The sequence below is a fragment of the Eulemur rufifrons genome, chromosome 20 (genome assembly GCF_041146395.1).
Source record: "Eulemur rufifrons isolate Redbay chromosome 20, OSU_ERuf_1, whole genome shotgun sequence".
NCBI lineage: Eukaryota > Metazoa > Chordata > Mammalia > Primates > Lemuridae > Eulemur > Eulemur rufifrons.
Genome location: NC_091002.1, coordinates 24078148 through 24102688, shown reverse-complemented (window position 1 = coordinate 24102688; position 24541 = coordinate 24078148). Strand labels below are relative to the sequence as shown.

Here is a 24541-nt window from a genome sequence, read left to right as displayed (position 1 = left end):
TGGTAATTTGCAGACATGATGCCTCTTTGCCCTTTGCCAACAGTGTGCATTTCCTAAAAGCAAAGATAACCTCTGACAGATGCAAAATATACTGTAGTTACCAACATTGGGAAGTTCACGTCAGTACAATTCTGTTATCTACAGGCCTTATTCAAAATTTTCCAATTGTTCCAATAACACCTTTATAGAAAAAGAAAAAAAAATTATTTTGGCCAGGATCCAACCCAGAGTCACACGTGGTATTCATTTGTCACGTCTCTTTAGTCTCCTTTAAGCTGGAACAGTTCCTCATTCCGTCTTTGTCCTTCCTGAACTTGACGGTATTTTTGAAGAGTACAGACAAGTTATTTTGTAGAATGTCCTCGGTTTGGGTTTGACTTTGCCTGATTTTACCTCATGATTAGATCCAGGCTATGCACTTTTGTCAGGAATATCACGAGTGACGCTGCGTCCTTCTCCGAGTATCCTATCAGGAGACATGTGATGTTGATTCATCCCCTTACTGGTGACATTACCTGGGGTGACCTAGTGAAGGTGGGGTTTCTGGCGGGGAGTTTTCATTTTCCTGGCTGTTGCTAAACTGCCTGACACTCAAACCTATGTCACCCTCACCCCCACCCCACCCTCTGAAGCTTGTGAGATTCTGTCCTGTCCCATCTCACCAGCTTGTTAGGTCTCTGCCCTCCTGGCGGCTCTGTTCCCACCCTACCTCCTCTTTCTTGCCACCTGGAGGCCTTTAGTGTGTGGTTTCAGAGTGTGGCCTGAGGGGTCCCCTGGGACCGCTGCAGGTGCGCTTGGCTCATGGTTTCCCAAGAGCAGCAGTGGTGTACGAATGACAGGGCCGTCATTTCTGTTGCTGGTATGAATTGTCCACCTGCCTGTGCCATTCCTCACCAGTATCTCATTGTAAATGGGTCCATTTCCTGGCAAATGTTTTCATGATGGGGCGACGATGGTGTGTTTTCTTCCTTTGGAGTGGTTTGTGGCCTGAAACTACTGTTTTGAAGACATGTTAGCCACAGCGACGTTAAGAATAAAAACCATGTTTGTAGTGCTTTGCAGTTCTATGAGCTGCTTGTCACAGTTGTGTCCTTTGACTCCGTGACAATCTTAAGAATGAACGTGGGGCAGGTGCATTTGGAACTCATACCCCATTTTACAGATGAGAAAACTGAGAGGGTGAGAGATGGAGCCAGGCCAAGATCCCTGTCTGTCAGACTCTTCCACGTAACAGATTCTCACTGGTGCTGGGAGCAGGTTGTGAACAGGAAAGATGTGGCCCCCTATAGGAGGGACCACTTGCTAGTTGGGGAGGTGACAGATAATAACCAAGTAAACAAGTAAATAAAAATAATTCCAGGTAATAAGTGCTAAGAAGAAAATAGAACCGGGTGACATAATAGGGAGTGGCCAGGGTGGGTGGTGGGGAACACCTTGAGATGAGTGGCTGAGGAGCGCTTCTTTGAGGAGGTGACATTGAGCTTCCCAGGGAAGACTTGGGGAAGAGCGTTCAGGCAACAGGATCAGCAAGTGCAAAGTCCCTGAGGTGGGAATGAGCTTGGTGTGTTCAGGGTGCATCGAGGAGTACAGGGTGGCCAGAGCGGAGTGAGTAAGGTGGGGAGTGGAGAAAGATGACGTCTGAGAGCAGAGAGTGGGGGTGAGGCCATAGGGCCTTGTAGGCCGATGTGGAGCATCTTAAGCAAAGATTTTCTTTTTTTCTCTCTCTCTCTCTCTCTCTCTCTCTCTTTTTTTTTTTTTGAGACAGTCTTGCTCTGTCACCCAGGCTGGAGTGCAGTGGTATCATCATAGCTCACTGCAACCTCAAACTCCTGGGCTCAAGCCATCCTCCCACCTTGGCTTCCCAAAGTGCTGGGATTACAGGTGTAAACTACCTAGCCCCTTTTTAAAGGCTCCCTCTGGCTGCCCTGTGGAGAGCGGACTACAGGGGCAGGGTGGGGGCAGAGAGGCCAGTGAGGAGGGTACTGCACATCTCTGAGCAAGAGACGGTGGCGGCTCAGAGGCAGTGGCCATGGAGAAGAGTGGACAGATTTGAGAGTGAATTAAATATAGGTTTTTAGGGCCGGGCGCGGTGGCTCACGCCTGTAATCCTAGCACTCTGGGAGGCCGAGGCGGGTGGATTGAGCTCAGGAGTTCGAGACCAGCCTGAGCAAGAGCGAGACCCCGTCTCTACTAAAAATAGAAAGAAATTATCTGGCCAACTAAAATATATATATAGAAAAAGTTAGCCGGACATGGTGGCGCATGCCTGTAGTCCCAGCTACTCGGGAGGCTGAGGCAGGAGGATCGCTTAAGCCCAGGAGTTTGAGGTTTCTGTGAGCTGGGCTGACGCCACGGCACTCACTCTAGCCCGGGCAACAAAGCGAGACTCTGTCTCAAAAAAAAAAAAAAAATAGGCTTTTGTGTCCTAATGTCAGCCTAGGGGCCAGGGGGCTGGTTCCTGTGTCGGCTGGATCTCCTCTCTCACCTCTCCTGCTCCTTCCCACTTAGGTGTGTCAAATGTGTCAACAAATACTCCACCCCTGAAGCCCTGGAGCACCACCTGCAGACCACCACTCACAACTTCCCCTGCCTGCACTGCCAGAAGGTGGGTGCCACTGGCCATGGAGGGGCAAGGAGGTAGCGGGTGTACACCTCACCCTTCACTTCTCCCCTCCTATCTCAGCACACGTGGGCCGGGCTCAAGGGCACCTCCATAGATGACACTATATCTTTGAAGAGTAAGAGCCCTGCTGCCTGTCCCAGCTGTCACACTCCAGGTGTGGCCAGGGGGGGCTGGTGCCGAGACAGGCCAGGACGGGCGCACGAGGGCTGAGGCCTCTCCTGGGCCTGGGCCCAGCCTCTGAGCAGCTGCCTCCCAGGTTCCCGATGGGTTTTTATCCTTATTATTATTGGTTCTTTTCAGTGAGTCTGGAAGCCCCCACTGAAACGTTCCCAATATCATCAAATATCCAGGAAGTGTTCCAATTTCCAGTTGTCTCAAAGCATCATCACTTTTGTAAAGTTTGTTTGAATCAGGTTCATAGATTGCAATTGACACAACATAAATTTCTTTCTTTTTTTTTTTTTTTGAGACATAGTCTAGCACTGTTGCCCGGGCTAGAGTGCTGTGGCGTCAGCCTAGCTCACAGCAACCTCAAACTCCTGGGCTCAAGCGATCCTCCTGCCTCAGCCTCCCAAGTAGCTGGGACTACAGCTGCTCACCGCCATGCCCAGCTAATTTTGTATATATATTTTTAGTTGTCCAGCTAATTTCTTTCTATTTTTAGTAGAGACGGGGTCTTGCTCTTGCTCAGGCTGGTCTCGAACTCCTGACCTCAAGCGCTCCTCCCATCTCGGCCTCCCAGAGTGCTAGGATTATAGGTGTGAGCCACAGCGCCCGGCCCATAAATTTCTATTAATCTGCAGTTGCCCTGACCATTACTCCTTTTTTTTTTTTTTTTTTTCCTTTTATTTGTTGAAAAAACTGAGCCATCGGTCCTGTGGCGTTTCCCACAGCCTGGATTTTGCTGGTTATATCCCCGTAGTGTGTTTAACTTGCTTCTTCATTCTGCTCATTTTCTTACAACCTTACATGGCAGGTTTTCCAGGACAGCCCTGGTTTCACTTTGGTCTTATTCTAGATGTTTCTAATTTCATAGCCTAATTTTGAACTTGGAATTTGTGATCCAAGTAAAAGATACCATGAATTGAGCAAGAATCACTGTTCTGAGCATTTTACCTGAATTGACTCATTTATACTATTACTATCCCCATTTTACAGATGGAGAAACAGAGGCACAGAAAGATCACCCAGTTAGGAAATGATGGGACTAATAAGTAGTGGGGCAAGTTGGGTCTGCACCCTTGACTGCTGCTCTACCAAATGAATGAATGGATTGGAAAGAGATTTTGGCTTCTGTGTTTCCTGGCTTTTTATTATCTTTGCATTCTTTTCTTTAATTTGTTCATTTTCCCATTCATTCCTTTACTTGTCAGTCATTTGACTCAGGCCCTGTGCTGGGGAGTGAAAGCCCCGCTCTGCCCTCCTAGAGCTCCTGTGTAAGAAAAGGGCTGTCATGCAGTGGGTGAAATGCTGACTTAAACGTGTGGGTGGACAACGGTGGAATTTGCTTTGCCTAGCATGGCACCAGGGAGTCAGGGAAGGCTTCAGAGAAGCAGCGACGCTGAGTTGGGTCTTGAAGTTGAGGTCAGAGTAAGAGAGAAAGGCCCTCTGGGTGGGAAGAACATCCTGGGCAGAAGCTCAGGCGTGTTTGAGCTGGGCTCATGGGTCAGCAGTGGGAGCCATGAAGTCCTAAGGACCGAGTCTGACACTGTGGGCCCTGGCCCCTGCTGGGCAGAAAGGAAGGTGTCCCCATGGGGGCTGGAAACAAGGGGCCTTTTGAGCTCAGGGGATGGCGAGGGAAGAGGGGCCTGGTGAATCAGACTTGAAACCCACATTCTCTTCTGCCAGGTGTTTCCTTGCGAACGCTACCTGCGGCGTCACCTGCCCACCCACGGCAACGGGGGCAGGTTCAAGTGCCAGGTATGCAAGAAGTTCTTCCTGCGGAAGCACTACCTCAAACTGCACGCTCACATCCACTCAGGTGGGTGCCCTGCCCAGCCCCCTCCTCTCCTCCTCCCCCTCCCTCTTCCCCTCCTGCTCCCCATCTCCCTCAGACCACTCCCCACGAAGCAGCTATAACACACAAATGATCGGGACATTCCCTGCTCCAAACTTCTCAGTATTTTCTATTTTGTCCTGTTCAATTTTAGTTTTTAAAATAACCACCAACAGGCTGTGACTTGTAGTTTACAGTTGGCAAAATCCTCCTAATTCCTTTCCCCAAAGGTAATTACTGTTAGTGGTCTAGTCTGGGTTATTCTGGTTTAATTTTATATCTGTACAGCACACTTGCTTACTTTTATAAAAATAAGCACATAATATAACTTACGTGCCCTTTTTTCTCATCAATATACCTTATTCTGTAACAGCACCTGGTTTTTCACAGCTGTATAGCGGTCCTCTATGGACTTTTTGTTTGGTGTTTAGCCAGCTCTCTAGGGATGAACCCTTAAGTTATTTTCTTTTTTTTTTTGAGACAGAGTCTCGCTCTGTTGCCCGGGCTAGAGTGAGTGCCGTGGCGTCTGCCTAGCTCACAGCAACCTCAAACTCCCGGGCTTAAGCAATCCTACTGCCTCAGCCTCCCAAGTAGCTGGGACTACAGGCATGCACCACCATGCCCGGCTCATTTTTTCTATATATATTTTTAGTTGGCCAGATAATTTCTTTCTATTTTTAGTAGAGATGGGGTCTCACTCTTGCTCAGGCTGGTCTCGAACTCCTGACCTCGAGCGATCCACCCGCCTCAGCCTCCCAGAGTGCTAGGATTACAGGCGTGAGCCACCGCGCCCGGCCTGTTTTCCAGGTGTTAGTTTGTATACACAATGTGGTGTGGGTCCTTTGGCAAGCTTTTGGGAGTGTATTTGTAGTGTATGTTCTTAGCAGTGGAAATCCTAGGTTAAAATAAATGTGCAGTACTGAATTTCAGTTTGGGATGATGAAAAGTTCTAGAGATGGATGGTGGTGATGGTTGCACAACAGTGCAAATGTACTTAACACCACTGAACTGTACACTTAAAGATGGGTAAAATGGTAAATTTTATGTTATATACATTTTGCCACAATAAAAAAGAGGATGGGCATGGCGGCTCACACCTGTTATCCCAGCACTTTGGGAGGCAGAGGTGGGAGGATCACTTGAGGCCAGGAGTTCAAGATCAGCCTGCAACATAGCAAGACCTCATCTCTATAAAAAAATTTTAAAAATTAGCCAGGTGTGGCGCGTGCCTGTAGTCCCAGCTACTCGGGAGGCTGAGGCAGGAGGATCGCTTGAGCCCAGGAGTTTGAGGTTGCAGTGAGCTATGACCAGGTCACATTGCACTCTAGCCTGGGTGACAGATAAGACCCTGTCTCTTAAAAAAGAAAAAGAAAAAGAAGTTCATTTTGGTAGATATTACCAAATTGCTCTCTTTATGGTTTTTAAAATTATTCAAAAGTAATATATGCCTATAAAAATGGGAGCAGTATAAAATTACATAGAGTAAAATGTTACATTCCTCCTTCAAATCCTAATTGCTACTGCCAATTTGGTGTGTTTCCCTCCCCCACCCCCTTTCTCCCTGCGTCTTCAGTATATATATAGACACACACGGCCAGGGCTTTTGGGGGTTGTGGATTGTATTTTTTCTAACAAAAATGGTACTGTGTTAAGCTGTTCTGCAGCTTTCTTTCTCCTCTGGCGATATGTCCGGGAGGTTTGTCCAGATCAGGAAACACAGATTGACCTTAATCTTTTTAAGGACTGCAGAGCATTCCATTGTAAGGACCAGAATTTCCGAATCAACTGGGTTGGCATTTTTCAAAAGTACTTTATTCATTCCAGAGGGAGAAGAGAGAGGAAATAATGGCAGGAAATCATGACAGCCCAGGAACAGCCCTTTTCCAAAGGGCGGATTGTGACCAAAGGGAGCTTTGTAGGCAACTCCCTTGATTTCCTGTGGGCTCCTCAGGTAACCCCTGACACCCATCGGGTGAGAGCTGCCCTTCCTCCCTGCCACTCTTCCTTGGCCCCCAGGTGGATTTAGCAGCAGGAAGATCTGGGGTAGCTTAGGTGGGCTCTGGATCACACTGCTGGGCTGGAATCTTAGGTGTAGACTGTGAGCAAGTCACTTCACCTCCCGGAACTTCAGTCAGTCTTCTCATCTGTAAAATGGGGGTAATGGTAGTATTACTGCTTACCTCGTGGTTTGTTTCAAGGGTTCCATTAGATAAGGCAAGATTCCCCCTCCCCCCTGGTGGACCCTATTGCAGGTAAATGCTGTGACCGTCCACACTGCTCCTCAGGCTACACCTCACACTCATCCTTGACTCCTCTCTCCTTCGCACACTCCATGGCCAATCCCTGGGTAAGGGTTGCCCATTCTACTTTCCCAGCGTAGCCCGTCTTGACCACTTCTGTCTATTGCACTGGCCTCCACCCTCACCCTGGTCGGTCTGTGCTCCACACGCAGCCAGAGGGAGCCTGTTAAAACCTTAAGTCAGATCCTGTCTCTCCTCTGCTCAGAGCCTCTCGTGCCTTCTCATCTGGCTCGGGGCAAAAGCCAAAGTCCTTAGCTTGGCCTCCCAGGTCCTCCCAGTAGGGCCCAGCTGCCTCGACAACCTCACCTCCTGCCTCATTCTCCCTCCACGCCCTCTGTTCTGGCCACACTGGCCTCCCCGTTGTGCCTCAGACATCATCCCACGTGCTCCTACCTCGGGGCCTTTGCACTTGCTTTCCCTTCTGGGCTGGGACCCTCTCCCACATCTCCTCGTGGCCCGCTGCCATGTAACTACAGGTCTCCCCTCACTCCTGACCACCCTATCTATAATAGCCCTTCCTCTCCCTGGCAAAACAAAGTCATGAGGAATGAGAGAGGCTGTTTTCCCCCCAGGCCACCCTCCTAGCGGAGCTGCTACCCTGAGGGGCCCAGTGGGGACCCTATGCTCCTCATTTGGACTCCTTATGACACGTTTGCTCTCCCTGTTGGTCTCCTGCAGGCGAGAAGCCCTACAAGTGCTCAGTGTGCGACTCTGCGTTCAACCGCAAGGACAAACTGAAGAGACACATGCTGATCCATGAGCCCTTCAAGAAATACAAATGCCCCTTCTCGTGAGTAGAGACTGCCATGTGGGGGGCGGGGGCAGGGTCCTCAAGGGGGACCGCTGGGGAGGGTGGGACAGAAAGTCAGGCCTGAGGGCGGAAGGCCTGTCTCCTTTTATCCCTGGCCCTGCCGACCTTACTCTCCATCTTGCTTCCTTGCCCAACCCTTAGGGTAGACAATGCCCAGGGATATTGGAGGAGCCAGCAAGAGGGTCCTAAGCTTGGGGAGCTCCCTTTGACCATGGCTTTGGGTTTTAGGGCTCACACAGGCTGCAGTAAGGAGTTCAACCGGCCGGACAAGCTGAAGGCTCATATCCTCTCTCATTCTGGTAAGGGGCTCGGGGGCCCGCCAGGAGGGTCTGGTTCAGCTCAAGTTCCCTGGGACAGACCCTCCAGGAGGGGAAAGAGCAGACACATCCTATGAGGCTTATTTTCTTTGCTTGGTACATTCCAGCCAACAGACCTTCGTTCATGTGGCCTATAAGCCAGGCCTTGCTGGGGACCTTAGGGTGAACAAAGATGGATCAGATGTGGTCCCCTAGTCCAAGGAGGAAGCTGACTTGAGAAAACTATACCAGAGCAGTGCCCAGTCTGATAGAGTGAGGATCAGGTGTGGATCAGGGGATCAGTTTCCAACCAGGTCCGGGATCTGGCCAGGCAGGCGCCTCGGTAGCGCAGAGCAGGGTCTACCGGCCATTCCTCAGTTTCCCAGCGGCTCCCCCGAGCAGTTTGGCTGGCCTTCCACATGCCATTTGGTCTTGCACAGGGTTTTTCAACCCTGCCACCAATGACATTTTGGGTCAGATAATTCTGTCATAGGGGGCTGTCCTGTGCCCTGTAGGATGTTTAGCAGCATCCCTAGTTACCCACTAGGTGTCAGTGGCACTCCTCCCCCCAACACACTGTGACAACCAAAAATGCCTGCCGGCATTGCCAAAAGTCCTCTGGGGGTACAGTCACCCGTTTGAGAACGGCTGGTTTACAGAAAGGATTCAGTGGCTAAAGAAATTTTGAAAACTGGGAGAGTAGATCATGGACTTGGAGACAGAGGGCCTGGGGTTGAGTCTTGGTGTTGCCACTTTCCTGCTGGGTGGCCTCAGGCAAGTCACTACCCCTCTCTGAGCCTCTATCCTAAGGAGGCTGGGTTGCGTGAAGGCATCTGTGAAAGGTGCCTGGTCCAGATTGAGTGTGGGCTGGAGCTGACTTCACGGGAGTCCTGGAGGCACCAGTGATTCATTCAGTGAGTGACTCTCAGGGACTGACCGTGTGTCAGGCCGTGGGTGTGCTGGGAGAGCATCAGGCAGGCAGCACCCTACTCTGCCCTCTCGGGGAAGCTTAACGTATTTAGTGCAGGAGACTGAAAATAACCCATGAATGGATAAATACATAACAGCAAAGTACACTGAATGCAAAGACAGAAATAAACACGGTGACAGGCAGAGCGTGAAGGGTGCAGGCTTCAGGGAAGCCCCCCTGAGGAGGTGACAAGACAGCTGAGTCTGGAGGGATGAGAAGAGCCAGGAAATAGCTTCCCAGGGTGAGGGCTGGCCTCAAGGCAGGGAGGGACTGGGCGTGTTCAAGGAAAGGTGGTGGGAGGCCTGGAGCGCAGGGAACTGGGGCAGAGAGAGGAGATGGTGCTGAGAGGTGAAGGGACGGTGGACAGTACCACGCCTTGTGGGAAACTTGGAGAACCAGTTGGGGGTTTGCACAGGGAATGTCATGATCGTGTGTGTGTGTGTGTGTGTGTGTGTGTGTGTGTGTTTCACAAAGACGTCTCTAGCTGCCCTGTGGGGACTGGTCTGAGGGGCCCAGGGTGAGGCAGGCAGAACAGTGAGGAGGTTGCTGCCCTGGTCATCCAGGTGAGAAAGTCAGCCAAGATTTAGGGATTGAGCGGAGAGGGAATCAGCAAGTGCAAAGGCCCGGGGGCAGGAGCCAGTGTGGTGCACGTGAGGAGAACGAGTGAGGCTGGCACAGAGTGAGTGGCTGGGAGAAGGCAGGAGATGAGAGTGGAGGGCACCGGAGCCAGCTCCCACAGATGCTCGCAGGGCAAGAGACTGGAGCCCCGTGCAGGGCAGGGTTGCAGGGCGAGGTGTGGGGTGCTTCTCACCGACTTCCCCTCACTCCCCAGGCATGAAGCTCCACAAATGCGCCCTGTGCAGCAAGTCCTTCAGCCGCCGTGCCCACCTCACCGAGCATCAGCGCGTCCACACAGGCAACTACAAGTTCCGCTGTGCTGGCTGTGCCAAGGGCTTTTCTCGCCACAAATACCTCAAGGATCATTGCTGCCACCTTGGCTCCCAAAAAGACAAGGACCTGCAAGCCCGGCGGCCCCCCCGGAGGAGGGCAGCTCCCCGCAGCAGCAGCAGTGGTGGGCGCAAGGTGGTGACCCCCTTGCCTGACCCACTGGGGCTGGAGGAGCTGAAGGACCCAGAGGCTGGGCCAGTGCCTGAGGCTGCCCCAGGCAAGCCACCCTTCTCGGAGCCAGATGCTGTGTTGTCCATCGTGGTGGGTGGCACGGTGGGCGGAGAACCTGAGCTTGTGGTGCCTGGACATGCTGAAGGGCTGGGCTCCAACCTGGCGCTGGCGGAGCTGCAGGCCGGGGCTGAGGGCCCGTGTGCCATGCTCGCTGTGCCCGTCTACATCCAGGCCTCAGAGTGACAGACCTGGGATGTCTGCTCCCCCAGGCTGGCCTGATGCTTACGTTGGGCCCAGGGCTCCCGGGGGAAGACTAGAGATCCTTCCCAATGGAAGTGAGCCGTTTGCAGAAGTCCTTTTGAATGTCATTCATAAACCTTGGCCTGTGGCCACTCTCCTGTGTCCCCATCCTGCTGGAAAGCCCTGCAGCATTCTGGGATCTGGGGCAGGACTGCCTGTGGTTTCTGGATGGAGCGATGGCAAAAGAGATGGTTGGAGCCTGAGCAGCCCAGGGTCACCTAAGAGAGAAGACAGGATGGTCCCACCCACCCCTCCTCCAGGCTGCCTTAGGGTGGCCTCTAGTCAGCTGCTCGTGGGGAGGCCTGCCATGGCCGGAGTCCTGTCCTTATCCGTTGGACGTTTTCACAGATGGGTCCTCACAGTGTCCTCAGACAACTCTGTGATGTAGGCTTTCAGGAGCCACTCCAGTATCGTGGCTAGAGTGCAGCTATGAGCCAGATCTGGCTTCAAATCCACGAGTTGCTACACACTTGCTCTGTGATCTTGGGCGGGTCACTTCACCTTTCTGAGCCCCATGTTCCTCATCTGTACCGTGGGGCTTATGATAGTACTACCTCATAGGGTTGTCATGGGGACTCAGTATGATGAAATGTGCAAAGGGCTTGGCATGGTGCCCAGCATTCAGAAAGTGCTCAATAAATGTTCTTATCGAGTGTGTCCAAATGACTCAGGCCCAAGCCTTGGCAGTTTCTTTCTTAGCCCCTAGGTGGCAGCACTCCTCCTTAAAGCATTTTGGGGGCGGAGGGGGTCTCCCGGTCCCTTGCATACTGATAGCCAGCAGGAGGAGCAGGTTTGGTGTTCTACAGCAGGTATCACAGAACACGGTCCATGGAACACCCTGGGGAAGGGGTTTATACTCGCTTGTGAAAATTCAAGATCCTGGGCCTCACCCCAAACCCTCTGGAATCAAGCTCTGACCAGAGTCAGAAGTCCCTCTCGAGCAGGTGGGTGTCTGTATGAACATCAGTGCCCCCACATCTGGCGCTCGCCTCCCCCTCCCTAGGCAGGAAGAAGAAAAGGGGCTTTGACCAGTGTTTCCCTTCTGGGTCACATTGCCTTCAGAGCCACCCTGCTGGCTCACACTGCCTCTGTTATAGGAAAGGGGACAGGGCAGGACGTGGCAGGGTGGTCTGACTCAGGTTGATGGACTGAGTGTCTTTGAAGGCTGGCACATCCCGCAGACATCTGTGTTGGGACCCAAGGCTGGAGCTCAGAGCCAGGCCCAACTTCACACGTGCTCAGGAAGGGTACTGTGTGGCAAGAGGGACAAGTTGATGGGGTTGAGGTCTTTAAGTGTACAGCCTGCAAGAAGGCCAGAGGGAGACTGGTGGGGACTGGAAGTCTCGGAGGGGATGCCATTTGGGCTGGGCCTTGGCATGGAGTACTTTGACGGATGGGCAGATAGGGGAAGGCATGCCAGGTAAGAGCAAGGCTCGAGCAAAGACCCCGAGGTGTGACAGGGCAGAGCCAGTCGTGTTCTGGGGCAGGTGAATGGTCCAGGGTGACCAGCGGTTTTGGAGGAGTAGATGGACAATGATAATTGCTGATTCTTCAAGTCGTCTCCTCCACGTGATGGACACTGTCACATCGCCTCAGCCTATCAGGTAAGTGCTATTATTTTCCTTATTTTACAGTTGAGGAAACGTAGGCACAGAGAGGCAGAGTTCCTTGCCCGAGCTCACACAGTAAAGCCACAGAGCTAGGATTCAAGGCGGTGCGGCCTGCCTCCATGTGCTGTTCGCTACTTTGCTCTATTGAAATAGGAGTTGATGTCAAAAACAAGAGAGCCTTGAATGTTGACCTAAAGAATTTGTACTTTATTCTGTGCATAAGGGAAGAGTTATGGGAGACAGTAGGGATTTTTAAAAATTGTAATAATGACATTAAAGGAAATATTAAAACCACATCTCCATCCTGTGACTATTTAAGTTGTATTTCTGTTACTTCTTCTTGTCAGTGTACACATGCATATAAATTTACCAGAACTAACACTTATTAGGCACCTCTCATGTGCCTGCCACTGTCCCAAGCACTTTGAAGTATATGTTACTTTTAATCCCATTTTGCAGCTGAGGCAAGGCAACAGCCACATCAAGGCTAAGCAGCCCAAAGTCAAGCCGCATGTAAGGGGCAGAGCCAGGCCACAGAAAAAGGGACAAACCAAGATAAGGTCTAATATTTAAAATATGTAGAGTTGGGGCCAGGTGTGATGGCTCACGCCTGTAATTCTAGCGCCCTGGGAGGCTTAGGCGGGAAGACTGCTTGAGCTCAGGAGTTCGAGACTAGCTTGAGTAAGAGCAAGACCCCATCTCTACCAAAAAGAAAGGGGGAAAAAAAAACCCAGCCAGGCGTTGTGGTGGGTGCCTGTCATCCCAGCTACCAGGGAGGCTGAGGCAGAAGGATCGATTAGAGCCCAGAAGTTAGAGGTTACAGTGAGCTACAATGATGCCACTGCACTCTACCCAGGGTGATGGAGTGAGACTCTGTCTCAACAAAAACAAGCAAGGCAACTGAGCACCCCTCCTCACAACCCCCCGCCCCTTTAAAAGAAAAAAAGATTCAGAGTTGGACTGCAGGGGAGAAAACTGGGACAATACTGGAGATCCCCTAGCTGAGGCCCAGAGAGGGGGAAGGCCCTTGGCCAAGGGTCACAGATATTGGTGAGAGAGCTGCTCCAGGACCCTAGGGCTCCTCACAGAGCCCAAAGATGCCAGAGGGTGTAGCGTAAAGGGGCTGCCCTGGGCATCCAGGGTCTCACTCTACACCCAGAAAGATCATAGACTTCAGCATCAGACAGAGGGTGGGTTTGAATCCTGGCTCTGCCCCTTCCCAGCTATGTGACTGTGGCGAGTCACTTCACCCCTCTGAACCTCACGTCAATGGGGAGAATAACAGTAGCTACCCAACGAGGTTTTTGTCACAATTCTGGGAAATAATTCAGGTAAGGTAGAGATCACAAATTGGCAGCCCATGGGTTGAATGCAGCCTACAGACGTTTTGCCATTCACAACGTTTGAAAAAATGAACCAACATTTAAAAATAAATTTAAATCACAGTGAAATGTGAGATGCATTTTCTTTGTTTCAGAAATAAGATAAAGATGCCTGCGGTTGTGACTCCAACATTACACAGAGGCCTGGCCAGCAATACAGAGCAATGCAGCAGGAAAAAGAAATAAATCGTGTAAGGACTGGAAAGGGTGAGATAGTAGCAAGGATGTTGAAATAATAGCAGGATCAACATATACAAATTTACTATGTTCCTATACTCCAGAAGTAATTAGAAAATGTAATTAAAAATTGGGACATAAAAATCTGAGTTTCTTCTATGGAAAATTGGGGTATCTGGCACAGTGGGGCAGCAGTCAGGTGGAGCGAGGCTAGCCAGCCCCTTAGATGGGCATGTGCATTACAGATGTCCATAATCCCTGTTCTTCCCTGCTGTCTCTCTGACATTGCAGCTGCATGTCACTTGCTATTTACTGTACTTGTGTTGACTTATTTTAGAGCAGAGAAATATTTCTTTTTTTTATTACTTATTTATTTTTTTTAGAGACGGGGTCTCACTCTTGCTCAGGCTGGTCTCAAACTCCTGACCTCATGCGATCCTCCCGCCTCGGCCTCTCAGAGTGCTAGGATTACAAGTGTGAGCCACTTTGCCCGGCTTGAGAAATATTTCTAAGTTCCCAAATCTCTCAAAAGTAGGAAAACAAGATGGCCAGAAGGGGCCACATGACTTTTCATGTTCCATGCTCACTTTACTCAATCTTACTGTCTGGACTCCGTGGGCATATGGCTTAGGGAGCCCTGCAAATCCTGCTTCCTTCCTGCCTCCCTCTTCCAGTACTCTGTCTGCCTCTAAGCTAGCTGATGGCAGTTTCTCTATCAGTAAATGTGGGTGGTTGAGTCATGGCTAAATTTATTGAGTGTCTACTTAGTGCCAAGTTCTGTGCTATATGTCCCTGAATCCTCAAGACACCCCTTGGAGGCAAGCAGTCTTATGCCCATTTTACAGGTGGAGAAACAAAGGCTCAGAGAAGTACAGCAACCTGCTAAGGACTCACAGCTGGAATGTATGGAAGTGGGCTTGAAACCCAGGACCCACTGACTCCAAAATTCATGCCTTGCTTTAGAACCTGTAAAGCTCTCACCAGCTCTGATGGGTCAGCTCTGATGGAACCACTTTTCCCAAGCTCTGCCACTGCCCGTCACCTTGGCCACTACTACCCGGTCCAGGCTGCCAGCCTCTCTTGACAGATAGCTGCATCAGCCTCTCTCTGGTCTCCCTGCTTTTTCTCTTTCCCCGTCATGATCCACTCTCTTATAGCAGCCCAAGAGATCCTTCTAGAGCCTGAATCAGATTATGCTACTTTCCTGTTTAAAATTCTCTGGTGGCTTCTGATCTCTTCCCCAATGAAATCCAGTATTTGTCCCATAGATTTCAAGGCTCTACACGATGTGGCCCCTACCTAACTCTTCAACCTTGTCTCTCACTGTTCTTTCCTTCTCTCCCTCCACTCCAGCCACACCTGTCTTCTTGCTGCTCCTCCATCAACTGAGCTAAGTCCTGACTCAGAGCCTTTGCACTGGCTATTCCCTCTGTCCAGAATGCTCTTCCTGCAGATTTACATATGGCTCCCTTCCTCTATTCACCTTTGTCCGAAAGTCATTTCCTCAGAAAGGTCTTCCTTGGCCAATCTGTCTAAAATGGCCCCCATCCCCATCATTCTCTAGTTCCTTCCCCTGTTTTATTTTTATTCATCATCCTTGACATTATGTTAGACATTTCTCTATTGTCTGTCATCTTTACTAGAAACAAAAAGTCCACAAAGGCAGGGACTTTTGTCTGTTTTGTTCACTCATACATCCACAGTGTCTATAACCGCCCAGGAATTGTTCGATCAATATTTGTTGAATGAATGAACAACAACAGTACTTTGAGAGAACAAGGTCCGCTTTACCCATCCCCTCCTCCTACCCTAGGGAGGCCAAGGGTAAGTTTTTCCCAGTAAGAATCTGCCATTGTAGGCTGAGAAACGATTTATCCAAAGTCCTGTGAAGTCATGTCTGATATAAAGGACACATTCCTTTGTCTCAAGAGGGAGCAGAGAATATCCAGGACAAATGACTGAGGCGGTGACTTGGAAGTCTCGGTTGACAGAGCAGGTGACCCTGTGGCCCAGGAGAACCAGTTGGACCAGTTTTGTCTCCCCTGCAGAGGCAGAGTAGAAGTGGCAGCTGCAGGTGCTCCCAACCCCCCAGGCTGCCAGCAAGTGACCCCCATGGGTCTCAGGGCCTGAAGGGTGGTGATCAGGGTCAGGGTGACCCCCTACTTGCCAAAGGTGCCTGGTATATACTTAGGCACAGAACCCTGAGGCAGAAGGGCAAGGCCCAACTTCAGGGCCTTGAGTCCCTTGTAGAATCACAGAGAACAAAACAAGGTCCAAAGTGAGAAGGGGTCTTGTCCAAGGTCTCATCATGGCAAGGCTGCCTCCCAGGTCATTGCTACCTCAGTCCATTAATTTATTCATCTAACAAATATTTATTGAGCACCTACTATGTGCCAGGCACAGTTCCAGGCATTGATGATACATCAGGAGCAAAACAATGCTCTGTTATAGAGATCCCATGTGGAGGAACCAGAAGATAAGCAACAAAGTAAATGAGTAAGTTACATAACATGTTAGAAGGTGATGATTACTGTAGAAAAACAAAAAAAGGAGGTGAGTAGAGGTTTAGGGAGTACAGGGGGTGCCTGGTGTGTTTGAGAAACGGCAGAGAGGCCACTGTGGCTGGAGTGAGGCGCTAGAAAGGAAGAGGGTATGGAGGTGATGGGAGGATCATTTGGGACTTAAGGGACATTTAACAGACTTTAGCTTTTATTCTGAAGGACATGGAGAGTCATTGGAGGGTTGTGAGCAGTGCAGTAACTGGACCTGACATCTTTTTTAAAGGACCCCTTTGGCTGCCACGTAAAGAACGAGCTGGAAAGAGTGAGGATGGAGACAGGAAGGCCAGTGAGGATGTGTATTAGGTTCCCGCTGCTGCTGTAACAAAGTACCACAGACTTAGTGGCTTAAACCAACACATATTTATAGAATATAGGATATAGGATTTGCAAAGATTTTCTCCCATTATATGAATCATCTTTTCATTTTCTTCTTCTTATTTTTTTTTTTTTAACTTATTTTATACAGACAGGAGGCCAACACTTCTGTCTTTTGTACAGCAAAAGATCAGGGGAGAGTGCAAACGAGGTCCCCCTCTGCCACAAATTATGCAGCAGAGTTTCCTGCATTTGGTGAAATTGCAGGGGTCAGTACTGGTGTGTAATGGATAAGCCCCGCCCTGGGAAAACCACCTTCATGATCGTGGTATCTCCGCTGCCAGGTAAGTACATTTTCACCTTTTTAATATTGCCCTTGATGCACAATACGTTTTTAATTTCTTTTTTTTCTTGAGACAGAGTCTTGCTCTGTTGCCCTGGGTAGAATGCAGTGGCGTCACTGTAGCTCACTGTAACCTCCAACTCCTGGACTCTAAGCGATTCTCCTGCCTCAGCCTCCCGGATACCTGGGACTACAGGTGTGGGCTGCACACCCAACTGAGCTTTTTTATTTTTCTTTCTTTTTGGTAAAGACAGGGTCTCACTCTTGCTTGGGCTAGTCTTGAACTCCTGAGCTCAAGCAATCCTCCTTCCTCAGCCTCCCAGAATGCTAGGATTACAGGCGTGAGCCACTATGCCTGGCCCAGAGATGTTTTTAAAATTGTGATATTTAATATAACATGTTTAGTAAGTACATAAGGTAAGTACTTATTTTAAGTATAAAGACTGATGAATTTGTATACACCCATGTGAACATCACTAGATTCTGCTGTTGAACCTGTTCAGGACCTCATGAGGGTCCTCTTCCTGGTTTGTATCTCCCCCCAGAAGTAACCACTATTCTGACTCCTATCCTATCACCATAGATTAATTTTTGAACTTTGTATAAATGAACTTTGTATAAAAAGGCTTTTGTGTCTGGTTTCTTTAACTCAGCATAATATATGTGGGTTATCCAAGTTGTTGCATGTCTAGTAGCTAATTCTTTTTCACAGTTTTTTGTTTTGTTTTGTTTTGTTTGTTTTTTGAGACAGAGTCTTGCTCTATCAGCAGGGCTAGAGTGCCATGGTGTCAGCCTAGGTCACAGCAACCTCAAACTCCTGGCCTCAAGTGATCCTCCTGCCTCAGCCTCCCAAAGTGCTGGACTACAGGCATGCGCCACCACATTTAGCAGTTCTTTAAAACCTCGCAGAGGCTAACAGCATTGGCACTGGACTTTGACAGCAAAGGTTCGAAACCTGCCTTAACTACTTTGGCAAGTTACTTCCCCTCTCTGTGTGTCTCCCTTTCTGCACCTGTAAACTGGAGATGATGATAACAGGAGCACCTCAAGGCTTATGTGAGACACGGAATGTAAAGCTTACTTAGCATAGACCTGGCACACAGCAGGTGTTCAAAAATATGTATTTTATTCCTAGGTATTCTGGATCATCATTATGGGCAATAACAATTGAACCAGGGCGAGACCCAGAACTTTCAACAGTAGAGGTATTGAGGAAGTGCAAAAAAAAAAAGGAGAAGTAGAAAACAGGCCCAGCTAGTTGTGGGACCACATTTTACTGTTTTCCCTTGTCTTTGCTGCCAAGAATCACTTCCCCATCCATTAGCAGTGAGGCTGCATCTGGAAGCCGATACTTACTTCCCTGACCCACTATTCTAATTCGCTGCTTCCAGAGTTTGTGTTTGTTAGTCGTGAAAACAAAGAGTAAGCCATTTCTCAATGAAGAGAAATATGGCTTCTAAAAGGTCTTTTTTATTCCTTCCTGGTTCTTTCAAATATGTGCAGTTGTTCTGGAACAGAGTTTCACATAAATGAGAGCTTAGCTGGACTTTTCCTCTATTATTTCACATATATGAATCGTGTCTCCTTCCTCAGAGTATGACAAAAACCATGCCTTGGATGTTGTTGTTTTAATCTGCCACAATCCCTGCCTACACGTACAAGTAGCCATTCCCAGAGGATGGTAGAGTTCATTCCACCCAACCTGATAGGTTGGAAGACATTTTTCAAATGTCAGACATGCTAAAACTGACAAGAATTCACAGCAGGATGAATTGTGAAACGTTAAGTTACACTTGTATTTGTTCTGTAATTGGGACATTGTGATATTTTTATCAAAGTAAAAAATAAAAACAAGGAGGCTTCAATCAAGCCACCTCATGGGTACAACAGCCCTTCCACATCTATGCGGTCTGCCCCATCACCTCTTATCTAAGTCATGCTGCTCCCAGGCACACAGGTAGCAAAACACGTGCTGAGTCTGAGCCATTACCCAAAGAATATACGAACTTCGCGCATGCTGTAGACCTTACCACCATCTGTCTCATACTACCGTGGGATAAACTGAGGATGATAACAGAGCCCCTCATGTTATAACTCTGGGAGCACAGGAAAACAATGATAGCAGAAAACTCTGACTTAATCTTAAGTATCAACCCCAAGCAATTGGTTTTGGCCACGTGGACTGCTGGGTTGAGAAGAATTTTGATGCTGCATCAGGATTCCTTGTGAAAAAGTGGGATAGGGCCAGGTGTGGTGATTCATGCTTATAATCCTAGCACTCTGGGAGGCCGAGGCGGGAGGATTGCTTGAGGCCATGAGTTTGAGAGAAGCCTGAGTAAGAACCAGATCCCGTCTCTACTACAAAAAAAAAGAAAAGAAAGAAAAAATTAGCCAGGCAACTAAAAATAGAAAAAATTAGCTTGGCATGGTAGCACATGCCTATAGTCCTAGCTGCTCAGGAGGCTGAGGCAGGAGAAGTGCTTGAGCCCAGGCTGCAGTGAGCTATGATCATACCACTGTACTCCAGCCTGGGTGACAGAGCGAAAACCTGTCTCAAAAACAACAACAACAACAACAAAGAGCCTATTAGGTGAATAGAGTAGACAGGCATTCCAGGTAGAGGGAACAGCATTTGCAAAGATAGGGCCAGTAAGTTAAGCTAGTCAGTCATTCAATTTCTGAGTCTTGGTTTACTTGCTTATATAATAGGAACAGTATTATCCATCACAAGCTGCTTATGACAATTAAATGTGATAGTACACATAAAGCACTTTGTATAGTGCCTGGGTCATAGAATGTGTGCCAATGTTAATTATTGGTTTTTTTTTTTAATAGAGTAGTTCCCCCTCATCTTTAAAGTTTACATTCCAAAACTCCCAGTGGATACCTGAAAACATGGATAGAACTGAACTCGGTATATACTATATTTTTTCATATATATATATACCTATGATAAAGTTTAATTTATAAATTAGGCACAGTAAGAGATTAATAATAACCAATAATAAAATAGAACAATTTTAACAATACGCTATGATATGTTTTGTGAATGTGGTCTCTCTCTCTCTCCAAATATCTTATTGTACCATACTCACCCTTCTTGTGATGGTATGAGCGGTATGATGGTATGCCTATGTGATGAGATGAAGTGAGGTGAATGACATAGGCATTATGATGTAGCATTAGGCTGTTATTGACCTTCTAATGATACGTCAGGAGGAGGCTCATCTGCTTCCAGTGATCTTGGATCATCCAGCCATGATAATGTTGAGGGCTGGATATCAGGAGCAGATGATGTCAACTGATGGTTGGGGATCCTCAATAGTTGAAGGTTTTTTTGCTGAAAACTTTTTGAAGAACCTTGTAATTAGAAGTTATTGTCTTTTTCTTTATAATTCATTGAAGTGTTGCTGTAGAAGTTGTAATCCTTCAGTGATCATATGGGTGACTTTAATGCTGTGTTCCATCCAAGGATATTCCATAATTTTGTCCTTTAATGTCTGTCAAATTTGAAAGACTTCAGCAAATTTCAGTAATGTCCACATTGCTGGTTCTACTTCAGTTACTTCTTCGATTTCCTCTTTCTCTGTAAATGACTCGACAAGTTCTTCTAATTCCTAATTGGTTAACACTTAGATCTTAGTACCTCAGCATACAATTTTTTTCCCCTCTTATTAAGTCGAGAACTTTCACCTTTTCACTTGAAGGAAGCACTTTATGACTTCTCTTTGGCATATGTGAATTGCCAGCATCACTATTCTTGCACTTGGAGCCATTGTGAGGTAAAATAAGGGTTACTCGAACCCGAGTACTGCGATACCCTACAGTTGATCTGGTCACCAAGTGGCTAATGGGCAGGGAGGCTGGACGAAGGGATGATTCACGTCCAGGACAGGCTGGCTTGAGATTTCATCATGCTACTCAGAATGGAAATCTAAAACTTAGGAATTGTTTATTTCTGGAATTTTCCGTTTAATATTTTCATACTTCCGTTGATGCGGGTAACTGAAACCTCCGAAATCCAAACCGCAAATAAGGGGGGACTATCGTACTTGCTGAAGTATTACAGATACTTCTTAGCTTCTATGACCATTAAACTGACAGCTTGGAATTGGAAACATCTGTTGCCTTCAAGTTTTTAAGACACTTTCACATGAATATGCAGTTCAGCCATAGCTGCATCCCACAGTAACAATAAATTTTCAAGAGGTGTCGTGTACCTTAACGCTTACTGTTATTTCTCTCCCAGTTCTTCCGCAGAGCACGGTCCAAGTAACTACATTTCCCAGAATGCCATGACGCCCTTTGACCCCAGCTAAACCAAAAAGACGCGACACCCGAGCGCCTCCGGCCGGAAGACTATAGCCTCCCGGCATGCAGCGCACCTCCCTCCATTAGGTTTGAGTCGCGGCCGGCGCGTTGCCCATCGGGAGTTGTAGTCAGCGGCGCGTTGCCCTGACGCCGGCCGGGCCGGGCGTGGGGGCCTGTGGGAGGTGGCGCGGCCTGGCCCAGCTGCGGGGCGGAGGCGGAGGAGAGGCCTGCGGCGGCGGGGAGCGGCCGGGCTGGGAGCGGGCGCCGGAGCCGAGCCGAGCCGAGCCGGAGCGGGCGGCGAAGGCCGGCGCGGCGAGCAGCAATCATGTCGGTGTTCGGGAAGCTGTTCGGGGCTGGAGGGGGTAAGGCCGGCAAGGGCGGCCCGACCCCCCAGGAGGCCATCCAGCGGCTCCGGGACACGGAGGAGATGTTAAGCAAGAAGCAGGAGTTCCTGGAGAAGAAAATCGAGCAGGAACTGACGGCTGCTAAGAAGCACGGCACCAAAAACAAGCGCGGTGAGTCGGCCCGGCCCCCAGAGACTTCCCTCGGGCTTCCCGGGCCCGGACTCCACCGTCGACACAGTCGGCTCTGGGTCTGATCCGACCCTGGAACTCGCCCCCGTCAGACTTCTTTCTGGGTTCGGGACCCTTCCCCGTCTGACTCCCTTCTGTGTCTCCCTGAGCCCTGAACTCTTCCTCCATCAGAGTCTTATCCCACCCCTCTCCCCTTAGGCTCTCCCCACCCTGCCAGGCTCCTTCGGACCCTAATCTCACAGTACTTTCGTCCGCCCTCGCTCTATTCCTTTTTCTTCCGCCTTTTCCTCCTCCCTTTGGCCTCACCCACCTTCCCAGCTACTGCCGGTGCCTCTTTCTTGGCTCATTTCTGCTCCCCATCCTGACATTTATTTGCTTCCTGGTCCTACCGCTGCTCTCTCCCAACTCCTCTGTGGAGTCTGTGAGCTGCCCCAGCCTCTCCCCATCCCCCTGACTCAGAATTCTCCTTGAAAAGCCTCCTTGATGGAGAGAAAAGGGGACTGATTCCCGTTCTGTTTATTTGCTGAGTGAACTTGAGCAAGTTGCTTTCCCTTTGAGGCCTCAGTTTCCCCATCCGTCAGCCCCCCGGGGTTTGGCCTCCATGAGGCCAAAGGTGTCTTACAGTTCTGTGATTCACTTTTTGTTGCCTCATAGCCTGGCCTTATCTGAGTTTCCCATGGCGCAAGCCTTCACCCTGTGACTCACCGCTTCCTGATCCCTCTGAACCATAAATATGGACTCTATACCTTCCTTCGCCCCGACTCCTCCCTAGTCCCCACTACTCCAGGGTGTTAAATGTTGAGACACGCTTAGTTTACTTCCTGTTGTGTAGCTTTCTGGATGTTCTCAGTGCTTTGTATTTCTTTTAAGTAAGATGAATGTGAAAATGCTTTAATAACTGTAAAGCAATTTAGATATGTTTGATTTTTCTTGTTATGGCAATGAGACAGTGAATCATAGAGTGACAACCCTTCCTGGAGAGGAGTCACACAAACAAATATTTAACTCAGAAGTCTGCCAGTGACTAGCTATGTGACCTTGAGCTAGTTAAATTACCCTTCTGAAAGGAAGATCATGGATTTACAGTGCCCAGCACACAGTGGGGGCTAAAGAGATGCTTTCTTCATTCTGACAGAAAAACAAAATAGCCTATCCTGAGGATGCTTCTCTGGTGATAGTCAACAACTATTCTGGAAATTCTTTGAGTGTCTACTGCTTGCACTGTATTCATAGGGGTGAACAAATTACAGCCTCCACCCTAATGGAGGAGAAGACAGAAATAGGAAAATAAATGAAGAAAATATTGTCTGGTGGTGGTGATAAGTAATACAAAAAAGAAGATGATCTGATAGGGAGTGATGGGGTGGGAGGATGCCACTCTAAATAGAATGGTCAGGGAAGGTGTCTTTGAAAAGGTGAAGTTTGAACTGAGCCTTGAGAAGGAACCAGCTCTGTAAAAATCTGGGAGAGGAGCCTTCCAAGCAGGGAAAGAGGACCAGAAAAGGCCTAGAGGTTGGCAGGTTTTAAGAGACAGAAAGAATACTCCTGTGTCTGGAGTGTAGTGATTTAAGAGAGAGTGGTATGAAATAAGGGGTTGGGGGTAGACTTTGAACTTCTTGGTAAAGAGTTTGGATTTTATTCCAAGTGGATAGAAAGCTGTTAGAGGGTGCTATGCTGGAGTGTGTTCTAATCATTGATAGGTTTTTAAAAATATCATCTGGCTACTTTTTGGAGAGTGGGGTGAGGGTGAGGGTAGGAGCAGGGATAATAGGGAGGAGACAGTTGCATTCGTCCATTTGTGGCCTGCAATTCTAGTTGTAGCACTGGAGATGGAGAACAGAGTTACATTTTGCTGTCTCTAGCTTTTTTCTCTGATGACTCTCAGTCTGGATCCTCTGTTGTTCATGGTCATTAGAGTCATTGTTTTTACCTGTCTGCATTTGGGAATGCAGGAGGAGGGTGTCAGTTTACCTCATCTCCCATCTGAGAGGGCAGTTCTGTGGTCTTGGTTTGGAGCTAGTTTACTTTCTGCAGTTTTAAAGGTGATTTAGTTGGCTTTTAAGAGGCTTGGAGAGAGTCTGCTAGCAGATGGTGGAGGACCAATCTCAATTGTAATACTTTGCTGAAAGTAGCCTGTCTTCCTGAGTTTGCCTGAGAGGGCAGGAGCTACTGTAACCTGCTTTTCTTTTTAGCATCCTCTGGGAGAAAGGTCTTATCTGCTTGCCAGGCTAGTGTGGTGAGGTGTTAATACCACCGCATACCATTCAGTTAGTCTACTTGTTAACTTGCCACTGTGCTGGGACCTTGAGAATCGGAGAATCAGAGATGAAAATACACTGTGTCTGCCTTCCAGGATCTCAGGATTGGAGGTGTGTGTATGTGTGTGTGAGAGAGAGAGAGAGAAATAATTAGAACAGTGCAGAAACATGAGTATGTACATGGGCTGAGGCTGCAGAGCAGGAGGTTCCTGTCTGGAGGGGAAAGGCTGAGGGAGACTTGGCAGAGGAAGGAGAATGTGAGGTGTGTCAGCAAGGAGTTTGGTGTGTTTGGGGGAGCAATGAGAGTGTCTCCACTAGAGTCTGGGGTGGGACAGGAGATAAGTAACACTGGAGAGTGGCCTGTAGTCTTTGGATCTTGACATGGAGGTGGTGAGTAGCCATTGGCCATCTTTTAAAGCAGAGTCATATCTGCTTGGAATTTTGAAAGAGTGTTCCAGCAGCAGCTTAAAGGAAGGAATGTGGACTGACCAGGGAGGGACGGAAAGCAGGAATCCAGTAAGGGATAAGCATAGAGTCTTAGAGATCTGGATTTGAGCTGTAGCTTCATCACTTACTAGCTGTGTGCCTAGAGTAGGTTACTCTGCACCTCAGATTCTTCTACAAATCATGGTGCTA

The 24541-nt window shown here is 48.7% G+C and overlaps 2 protein-coding genes and 1 non-coding gene across 4 annotated transcripts in view; 2 read left to right on the top strand and 1 right to left on the bottom strand.

The window, feature by feature from the left end:
• The window catches only part of ZNF341 (zinc finger protein 341), a 37150-nt gene extending 26086 nt beyond the window's left edge, over positions 1–11064 (top strand). For both annotated transcript variants that reach the window (XM_069495807.1, XM_069495808.1), the window contains 5 exons: positions 2509–2605; positions 4472–4604; positions 7598–7709; positions 7959–8029; positions 9829–11064. In XM_069495807.1, coding sequence (XP_069351908.1) covers positions 2509–2605; positions 4472–4604; positions 7598–7709; positions 7959–8029; positions 9829–10358 — 943 coding nt within the window. In that variant the 3' untranslated portion in view covers positions 10359–11064. The remainder of the gene's footprint in view (positions 1–2508; positions 2606–4471; positions 4605–7597; positions 7710–7958; positions 8030–9828) is intronic.
• A 5587-nt stretch (positions 11065–16651) lies between these two features.
• On the bottom strand, positions 16652–16812 carry LOC138401357 (U1 spliceosomal RNA). The gene has a single exon (XR_011236507.1). It is a non-coding gene; the product is annotated as a U1 spliceosomal RNA (small nuclear RNA).
• A 4495-nt stretch (positions 16813–21307) lies between these two features.
• The window catches only part of CHMP4B (charged multivesicular body protein 4B), a 40906-nt gene continuing 37672 nt past the window's right edge, over positions 21308–24541 (top strand). The window contains exon 1 of the mRNA XM_069495734.1: positions 21308–21629. Coding sequence (XP_069351835.1) covers positions 21440–21629 — 190 coding nt within the window. The 5' untranslated portion in view covers positions 21308–21439. The remainder of the gene's footprint in view (positions 21630–24541) is intronic.